General features: G+C 42.7%; 1 protein-coding gene across 1 annotated transcript; it reads right to left on the bottom strand.

Annotated features, from left to right (window-relative positions):
- Positions 1-8433: 8433 nt before the first annotated feature.
- LOC100354360 (olfactory receptor 2M3-like) lies at positions 8434-9372 on the bottom strand. The gene has a single exon (XM_002713891.4). It carries the CDS (start codon positions 9370-9372, stop codon positions 8434-8436), a length of 939 nt encoding a protein of 312 aa, XP_002713937.4.
- Positions 9373-10565: the final 1193 nt, after the last annotated feature.

Genomic DNA, 10565 nt, shown 5'->3' with positions numbered 1-10565 from the left:
AAACAAGATAAGAATCGGAGAACTCAGAGGGCTTCCATAGCCTTGGAAACTCATGACCGGAGCATAGGGAGACTACTGATGCCCTAGACAGGAGTGTCAATTGGTAAAGTCAACAACAGGAGTCACTGTGCACTTACTCCTCATGTAGGATCTCTGTCCTTAATGTGCTGTGCATTGAGATTTAATGCTATAACGAGTAGTCAAACAATATATTTCACTTTGTGTTTTCATGGGGGTGCAAACTGTTGAAATCTTTACTTAATGTATACTAATCTGATCCTCTGTAAAAAAAAAAAAAAAAGAAATTATCAACTCCCAACTTGACTCTCACTGGGATTAAACATGACAATAGGTCTGATCTGATTTCATCATCACTTAAAAAAATCATCTGTTATTTTTCACTTTATTTTTCTGTGTGAGAGCAAACTGTTGAAATCCTTACTTAATGTATACTAAGCTGATCTTCTGTATATTAAGATAATCAAAAATGAATCTTGATGTGAATGGAAGGGGAGAGGGTGTGAGAAAGGGGAGGGTTGTGGGTGGGAGGGACGGTATGTGGGGGAAGCCATTGTAATCCATAAATCGTACTTTGGAAATTTATATTCATTAAATAAAAGTTAAAAAAAAACTCAAAATCAAAATAACTACATATAAGCACACCATATTCAAATTGTAGAAAATAAAAAGCAAGGATGACCATTTGATGCAGTGGTTAAAACTTAACTCCCACATAGGAGTGCTGCATTTCGGGGAAATGGTGACAAAGAAAGGCAACATAGGTTTTTGTCTCACATAGAAAAATTTCCGTGAGAACAGAACAGTGAGCAAAGTAAGATTTATTTAAGTCAGAACTTTCCTGCAGCTGTATCAGGAAGGAAATACAAGAGCAGGAAACCTGAGAAATTTGTCAAAATGGCATATTTTAAGCACAATTTCGGAGAAGCATAGCAGTTAACCAATCAGAAGGCAGGGAAAAAAATCCATCAGCTGGCCATAATTGTAATCCTGTCCAGGCTGTTTATGATTTAAAAAAATCAGAAGGGTGGGATAGGTAACCTCATCTTTTTATTTTCATGATAAGACCAGAAACTCAGAAGGATATGATCATTACCACCTTGCTGTTCTCAATACAAACTCTAAACTCTGAGGGGCGAGATTGGTATTATGTCTGTTTTTTTTTTTAAGACGGGCAGTTTGACAGTGAGAGAGAGAGACAGAGAGAAAGTCTTCCTTCCATTGGTCCACCCCCCAAATGGTCGCTATGGCTGGCGTGCTGCGCCGATCCGAAGCCAGGAGCCAGGCGCTTCCTCCTGGTCTCCCATTCGGGTGCAGGGCCCAAGCATTTGGGCCATCCTCCACTGCACTCCCTGGCCACAGCAGAGAGCTGGCCTGGAAGAGGGGCAACCGGGACAGAATCCGGAGCCCCGACCGGGACTAGAACCCGGTGTGCCGGCGCCGCTAGGCGGAGGATTAGCCTAGTGAGCCGCGGCGCCTGCCAGTTGTGGGGGATTTTAAAGGCAGAAACCACATCCTGTTATCAGTAGTTAATCACACGGGCATGGTGAGCAAGTGGGAGAAGCAGTTAGCTAATCAGCAATTAACGTCTATTTCCACTTGACATCAGTGGCTGGTACCAGGTGTCTGGCATCTGACGCCCTCCAGTACCAGAAGTTTCCTTAATGTTAAGCATATGAGTATATCTTGGTTAAACACACCAGCCACAAGGTTACACACATCAATCAACACAACCCACACACTTTTACTTTATGATTACTGTCTTGAAGTTTTAAATTTTTAGAACACCCCCACCTTGTCACAATCTGCTGAGCTGGAAGTCGTCACAAGCCCCCATATGCAATTCCATTGTACTTATTGTCAATCAAAACACCCCCTTTCTCAGGATGTATCTGCTTTATCTGGGATAAAAATGGAGGATGCCATAAAAATATGGATACCAAGCTCCATGTGAAACTTGTAGAGGTGCCATATAATTCCCAGGTGAGTTCATACCTGCAGAAGTACCACCCCTACTTCATAAAAGGGGCCAACAGTGGGGGAGGAGCTCTCTCTACCACTTCATACCATGATTGGAAGTGCTGCTATGGTGCCCTTGCTCTCTCTGCTCTTTCATCTTCCTTTCAGGCAATCTTGCCCACTGCCCACTCATGACAGATATTTCTCTGTGCAGGGCAACCCATACTCACTTGTTCTTGTGTGTGTATGTGTGTTCATTTTCTTAGCTTTTGAACAAATTTTTTATCATTTTGTGCAGCTTATACATTTCTGCATTTAGAATGCTTGTCTATATGCAAGGCAAGAGACTGGAATAAAAAATTAATACAGATAGTGCCCACATCAGACCCAGGTTTGAGGATTTTATTACAACTTCTCTAACAATCACTGGGAAAAGTAGGTACTTATTGCACAACACAGAGCAAGGAGGTGGGCAGCTATTGCTGAATTACCAGGATCTCCAAGGGAGTCAAGGTAGTGACATTTTTAGTTCAAAACTGAGGATGCATGGTGCATGAACAGCTCACAAGTGGGCCTCAGCATGACCCACAGTGCACATGGCCTTCCTTTTATTGGCCAGTGACAATGGCCAGCATGTTTCCCTTGGAATGGCAAAGGTGGGTTCTAGTCTATCTGGCCCTAAGGGTAGATTGGGTATTAGTTTCTTTGATCTAGGCTTGGTTTTCCTGAAAAACATCTATAGGAGTGATAACTGAATTTCAAGTTCTGTAATGCTTCTTCCAGTGAGTTCTTAAAAGTCTCGGAATAGAAGTTAGCATTGAGATGTTAACTAAGTTAACTATGTGGGCAATAGCAATACTTTGTTGACTTAATGAGTTAGTCTTTACAGAGGAACTGCAGGATAATGAAGAAATACTGTGCCTGATAAAACCTATATTAAAGTGGTATATAATGTATTCCATTTCATGAAACTAAGGAATTGCCTTTCTTATGGAATTACACGTTAAAAAATTTAAGGAACAATTTTGCCATGGCTTATGCATACTATTTAGTTATTGTTTCATACTTTACCAGATTTTTTAAATGCTATTTTCACGTAACACTAGCTGATGCTTTCACAATAAAACTTGCTGTATTTCTGCATATAATATAAGAAATAAATATGTTACTTCTGAAAAAAATCTTAGAGGAGTGTCTTTGTACTCTAGAAAGTGCTAAATAAAATTTGTTAAATGAGCTAAAAAAATCTATATTAAAGACACCCTAGGGATGGAACTCAGTTATGTATCTGCCACCACATGGGAGACTTGAATTGGGTTCTGTGCTCCTTGCTTCCACCTGAACAAACACTGGTTATTACAGGCCAGTAGATAGAAAATATCCCCACCCCATCCCCTTTCAAACAACAGAAAAAAAGATTTTTCAAAAAGGAAAAGTAAGCAATGAATGGGGTCCATATTTCCACCTGGTCCACAAGGGAGAAATGAGAAAGGGAAAGTGGAGAACCGGATTATTGTTGCTCCCACAGTTCTGATCAAATGTCTCCTGCCATGACAGGTTGTGGTATCAGAAAAGGAATATGCTGGAGTTCTCAGTAGTACTTGGCTTTATACATGAATATCCTCTACACTCCAAGTCAGACTGTTGTTGTCCAAACTAGAGGCTCAGTTCCTCCCTGGAGGCAGAAGTTCAAAGCCTCCAGGTTCCCAAGTGTTGGAGAGAGCTTGCTCTCGCACAAAGCAGGCAGCACCCATGGAGCCCCCTTGTGGCTCTGCCCCATTGAATGCTTGATCCTAGTGGCAGGGCACCTTCTACTACCTGCTTGCATCTGGTCCTGGCACATCTACAGAGGTGATTAGCATCAACACCAATCCCTCTCCCCTTGCCTGTGTGGTCTTGTCTTATAAGCCCTGGCCTGCAGCACCTGTTCCTTGCCTGCAGGTACCCTGGAGGCCTGGAGGGTTCAGGGGCCAACCCAGCCGGGATTGGACAAAAGCCCCAAGAGACAATACCCCCAGGGCAGATTAGCTGCTCCAAATGTGTGTGGAGAGTAGTTGAGCACGCATATGGCCTTTGGTATTATGCAAGAGCTGTGCTGCTCTCATCCCAGGAGAGGTAAGATTAGAGGTCTTTGATATATCCACTTTAAAACCACATAGATTGGCCTGCGCCATGGCACACTGGGTTAATCCTTTGCCTGCGGTGCCAGTATCCCATATGGGCACTGGATCTAGTCCCGATTGCTCCTCTTCCAGTCCAGCTCTTTCCTATGGCCTAGGGTAGCAGTGGAAGATGGCCCAAAAGCATGGGCCTCTGAACCCGCATGGGAGACCAGGAGGAAGCACCTGGTTCCTGGCTTTGGATCGGCGCAGTGCCGGCCGTTGCAGCCATTTGGGGAGTGAATCAACGGAAGGAAGACCTTTCTCTCTGTCTGTCTCTCTCACTGTAACTCTGTCGAAGAAATAAATAAAATCTTTAAAAAACACACATAGAAGGAGCAGGCTTATGGCATTTCATATGGGCACCAGTTCGATTCCTGGCTGCTCTACTTCTGATCCAGCTAACGGCCTGAGAAAAGCAGCAGAAGATGGTTAAGCGTTTGGGTTCCTGACAGCCATGTGGGAGACCCTTACGAAGCTCCTGCTTTGAGCTTGAGCAGTCTTTACCATTGCAGCCACTTGGGGAGTGAACCAGTAGATGGGAGATCTCTCTACATCTCCCTTTCTTTGTAACTCAAATTAATAAATCTTTTTAAAAACACATATAAATTACATAGATCAACTTGAAAATTTGCTTCCTTGAGTGATTTGCAACTGTATAACAAAATTTTTAAAGAAATTGCATTGGTTACTGAAATATGTGTGCATTTTAATGCAAAGTTCAAGCAGGTTAAATGCAGTTTCTCATTTATCCCTCCTAAAACTTCATGAGCTATTAGCTGATGCAATAAAATCCTTTTCAGCTTGAACTTCAAAATATATCCAGAACCTATCCACTTCTGGCTTCCCTCTTATGTCCACCCTGGTCCAAGTGCCATCATAGCTCATCTGAATCACTACAGGAAACTCCTCCTCCATGGTCCACAGTGATTTTATTAAAACTTGCGAGTAGGGGCCAGCACTGTGGTGCAGTGGGTTAAAGCTCTGGCCTGCAGTGCCAGCATCAAGTCCTGGCTGTTCCACTTCTGATCCAACTCTCTGCTATGGCCTGGGAAAAGCAGTAAAAGATAGCCCAAGTGCTTGGGCCCCTGCACCCTTGTGGGAAACCCAGAAGAAGCTCCTGATTACTGGCTTTGGATCAGCTAAGCTCTGGCCATTGCAGCCACTTGGGGAGTAAACCAGCAGAAAAAAGACCTCTCTCTCTCTCTCTCTCTCGCTCTCGCTCTTGCTCTGGTTCTACCTCTCTCTGTAACTCTGTCTTTCAAATAAATAAAATAAATCTTTTAAAAAACCTTGCAGCTAACTATATCTTCCTTCTGCTTAAAACTATAAATATTGTCCTATCAGGTTTCACTTTGGTCAGCTTCTCTTTCTCCCATTATCCTACAGGCTCTTCTGTCTATCTCTTGTCTGATGGACTGATTCCAGGGAGATTTTTGTTTTTGTGTGTTTAATGAGATCTCTGTAGAATACATGGATCAAGAGTGTATTTTCCAAATCCCTCCAGAGTCCCTGTGATGGAAACCTTGATAGAAAACAGGAACCAGTTCCTCATGTGGTCTCTTCCTCATATCTTACTCCAAGTCCATCTTTGGTCTCATTGATAAAGGATCAGTCTGTCAGTGCTGCCATCCCATATGAGCACTGCAAACAGGGTGCTTCACTTCCAATCCACACCTGGAAAAGCAACAGAAGATGGACCTGCCACCCACGTGAGAGACTTGGATGGGGTTCTGAGCACCTAGCTTCAACATGGCATTGCCCAAGCCATTGTGGTGACTGAGGGTGTGAACCAGTGAATAGGAGATTGACTCTCTCTCTCTCTCTCTCTCTCTCTCCCCCCTCACTCCCTCTCTCCCTTCTTTCTTTGTTACTCTTTCAAATAAATCAATATATATTTTAAAAAATCAATCTGCCCCCAAACCTCACTGATTGCATGAAGTAAGATTTTTGTATCCTCTGAAACTTCCATGTTCTTATAGTTATCGGAAAAAATAAAAAAACACTCTGATTGAAATTGTCATGTTCTATGGTAATCATTTCCCAAATACTCTGGCTATTTTTAGACTTTACACCTTTGAGATAGGAGATAGCTAGGGTCCAGGAAAAACAAGAAGAAAAAGTAAAATGAAAAAAAATCAGAAAAAGTTAAAACTTTTACTTGATTAAACTAAAGTTGCTTGTTTTACTTGATTAAAAATTGCCAGTTTACAAAAAAATAAAAGACCTAAATGAAAGATCTCTGTGAGTGAGATCCCAGTGGAAAGACTGGGCCATCAAAGAAGGAGGTACCTTTCTCTGAAGGGAGGAGAGAACTTCCACTTTGACTATGACCTTGTCTAAATAAGATCAGAGTCGACAAACTCAAAAGGCTTCCATAGCCTTGGCAACTCATGACAAGAGCCTTGGGTGATTACTGATGCCATAAACAAGAGTGTCAATTTGTTAAGTCAACAAAAGGAGTTGTTGACTGTGCACTTACTCCTCATGTAGGATCTCTGTCCTTAATGTGTTGTACAATGTGAAGTAATGCTATAACTAGTACTCAAACAGTATTCTACACTTTGTGTTTTGGTGTGGGTGCAAACTGTTGAAATCTTTACTTAATTTATACTAAATTGATCTTTTGTATATAAAGATAATTTATAATGAATCTTGATGCGAATGGAATGGGAGAGGGAGCGGGAGATGGGAGGGTTGCGAGTGGGAGAGAAGTTATGGGGGGCATTGTAATCCATAAACTGTACTTTGGAAATTTATATTTATTAAATAAAAGTTAAATAAATAAATATTGCCAGTTTAGAGAGCAGCTGGCTCAAACACACCCCAACTTGCCTGCATGAAATAACAGCAGTCCAGGACAGAAAAACCACACCCAAATGGCTAAACTTAGTGAGGGCACAACTGAGCTAATCTTATAGAGGCCATGTTAATGGGACATTGCAATAATGAACAACCAATGGCCAAATAGGGGACCTTTATGGGAGTCTCCCCAGTCACACCCATGGGAGTGGCCCAGCAACACCTTTCTACCCAGGACCTCTGACTAGAGTCTCCCCTTCAATGTCTTTCCACCCAAAACTTCAGGGAGGAGTTTCTTAGATAATAATCCAACCCTCTCACTCAAAAAATTCTGCCCATAAATGCATAGATACAGCCACCAACAGGACCCTGGTGGAAAAAAATCTCTGAGCTGAGCTTTCCACCAGCTACCTGTTCCCATGTGCCTTGAGGAATGTGCTTTGTTATTAAAATAAATATTAAAATAAATTTTTGCTATGTCTCTGTCTCAGTCAATTTATTGTCTGATGCTCAATGAATCTGTCCTTCACAAGGACAACACCTTATAAACTAGATTGTAATAATTATAAACTAGATTGTAAAAGGGCACACCTCTTTATATCACTTTGTAACACAAAATACATAAAAATGGAGTTTGTGCTGTAGAAAGTAACTAATAATTAGGGAGTGCCAAAAAATGTTGGACTTAAATTCACCAGTTGTTATGATTGCTCAGTTGAATAAAGTAGAGTCCAGAAAGAGAAATGACTTTGTCAAGATCATGTGCTTCCCACATGTTAGATAATCTCTGTGTAGCACACTTCAGTATGCAAATGCATTCTGCATCAGTTGCTCCTGGTTCTCTTTTAACATGCAATCCAGAAGAAAGACACAGTACCCACCAACCCTGGGAAGAATGTATTTACAATGGGTCTTGATTCCATGGAACTAGTGGTGCTCAATGGAGGAGCAAGATTTATTGGACCACCTGTCATATTTTTCCCAAGCCTCCTAAATATTTGCAGATTATACAGTTTATAGCCTTACTCTGACCAAAGAGGCCCAAAGAAAGCAAAGAGGGGGCCAGTGCCATGGTGCACTAGGTTAATCTTCTGCCTGCGGCGCCAGAATCCCGTATGGGTGCCGGTTCTAGTCCTGGTTGCTCCTCTTCCAGTCCAGCTCTCTGCTATGACCTGGGAAAGCAGTGGATGATAGCCCAAGTCCTTGGACCCCTGCACCCACATGGGAGACAAGGAAGAAGCACCTGGCTCCCGGCTTCAGAATGGCACAGCTCCGGCCATTGTGGTCATTTGGGGAGTGAACCAACAGAGGGAAGACCTCTCTCTCACTGTCTGTAACTCTACCTGTCTCTCTCTCACTGTCTGTAACTCTACCTTTATAAATAAATAAAATCTTTCAAAAAGAAAAAGCAAAGATGAAGAATAGAAGCAGCAGGGAAACCTTGAACAGATGAGGGGGTTATATCAAGAAAGAAACCCAAGAAGAGCCCACTTGCCTATGTTCTCCACCCTCCCAGTGTCTTCCTCAGGGCCTTGGCTACCTCCCGGTTCCTCAGGCTGTAAATGAGTGGGTTGAGCATTGGAGTGAGGATGGTATAGAAGATGGATGTAGCCCTGTCTCTCACTGGTGTCCTAGCAGAGGACCACTGCATGTAGCTAAACATGGCTCCCCCATAATAGAGACTCACCACAGCCAAGTGGGAGGAACAAGTGGTCAAAGCCTTCTGTTTCCCCTCAGTGGAGGGCATCCTAATCACAGTTGTGAGGACCCGGGCATAGGATGCCACAATGACCCCAAGAGGCAGCAGCAGCATCAACACACAGCATGCATAAATGAGGTCTTCAAAGAGAGAGGTGTCAGCACAAGAAAGACGGAGCAGGGCAGGTACCTCACAAAAGAAGTGGTCCACCTCGAGAGACCCACAGTAAGGAAAGCTGAAGACAACAGCCACATCAACAATGCTGTCAGCCATCCCACCTATCCAGGATGCCAAGGCCAGGAGACAGCAAGTCTTCCATTTCATGAGCACAGGATATCGCAGAGGGTGGCAGATTGCCACAAACCTGTCATAGGCCATGACTGCCAGAAGAAAGCACTCAGCTCCTCCTACCATGACTACCAGAAAGATTTGAGCTGCACAGCCTCCCCTGGAGATGAGCTGATGGTCCAAGAGGAAGTTGATCATCATCTTGGGCACCACAGTTCCCATAATGGTCAGGTCCATAATGGAGAGAAGGCTGAGGAAAAAGTACATGGGAGTGTGCAGGTGCCTGTCAGCATGGATGGTCAAAACGAGGAGGATGTTACTGATTAGGGCAACAAAAGAGACCAAAAGGACCAGGGAAAAGAGGAAGAAGTCATATGGAGAACGGTTGAATAGGCCTAAGAGGATGAAGTCTGAGAATGAGGTGTGGTTCCAGAGCCCCATGGCCATCATCCTGAGAAGCAAGCAAAAGGGCAAATAAATAAAGTGATCAACCTAGCATCTTCACTGCACAGAGAAATAAACCTGTTTCTTATAAAGAGCACAGCCTAGCCAGTGGATATGACCCTCCCTTTCCTCAGGCTGTGAAAATCCATTTCCTCTCAACTGACCTGGAGATTTGATCCTTATTTCTCCTGAAAGAGGGAAGTGTGGATGAAAAGAGCAGAGAAACAGAAAATATAGGGAAAGAGAAAGATGGTGAATAAATGAAAGATGAATAGCTGTAAATTAGGGTAAAGGAGAAGCACACTTAAGAGGGAAAGAAAGTAAGTATTGGAGGAAGAGAGAGACACAGGGAGAAGTCAGGGGGCCAGGTCAAGGCCAGAATCTTCATCTGGATCTCCCACATGAGTGGCAGAGATTCAAATACTTTGGCCATCCTCTGTTGCTTTTACATGCACATTAGCAGGAAGCTGGATTGGAAGCAGAGCAGCTGGGACTTGAACTGGCACCCTGCTATGGAATGCCATCATTGCAAACAGTAGCCACACTGTGCCACAAAATCAGCCGCCACTATGCCACTTCTAATACAGCTTCCTGCTACTGCAAATCCCCATGTCTGTCTCTGTTTCTCTGCCTCTCAACTAAAATAAAAAACAAAAATAATTTTTTAAAAAATAAAAACATAAATTACCTCTGAAATTAATATAGTTTTAAGCTTTTAAAAGCTAAGTAAATCTCTTGCCAGCTTTGTGGACAAAGAATGTCCTTCTCAAAGACCTGGAAGCCAGATCTCTTTGAAACAGAATCATCAAGGAGCATCCCTGTATCTTCCAGTCTATTTGAGAGAGTAGTAGCCTAAAGTCAGCTGAGTACCTACCTTCAAGTAGCAAAACTACCTACTGCCATAAATATGTGAGATTATTTTTCCTTTGTATATAACCAAATCGATTAACACACCATCATTTCAATTCCCAAGTGAATTTAGGGGGTGTTAAGTATGACAAGTGGTGTGGCCAAGTCCTTTTACTTTAGAAGGAGTTACCATTTACTTTGACAATATGGAATACATTGGAAGGGTGAGATTTCTGTTTTTGCAATGCACAAGAAGTAGACCTCCTTCAATGCGCATCATATTCTGACTTAAGGCTTAGTCAATAAAAAAGCTATTTTCTTAGTAATCTACCTTTGTGGAGAGATTT

The sequence above is a fragment of the Oryctolagus cuniculus genome, chromosome 14 (assembly GCF_964237555.1).
Source record: "Oryctolagus cuniculus chromosome 14, mOryCun1.1, whole genome shotgun sequence".
NCBI classification, from domain to species: domain Eukaryota; kingdom Metazoa; phylum Chordata; class Mammalia; order Lagomorpha; family Leporidae; genus Oryctolagus; species Oryctolagus cuniculus.
The sequence above is the reverse complement of the archived record's forward strand: the minus strand, read 5'-3'. Positions and strand labels throughout refer to the sequence as shown.

Bases quoted from the DNA above. Each gene is read 5' to 3' on its own strand.
- LOC100354360 (XM_002713891.4), bottom strand. From the start codon at position 9,372: ATGGCCATGGGGCTCTGGAACCACACCTCATTCTCAGACTTCATCCTC.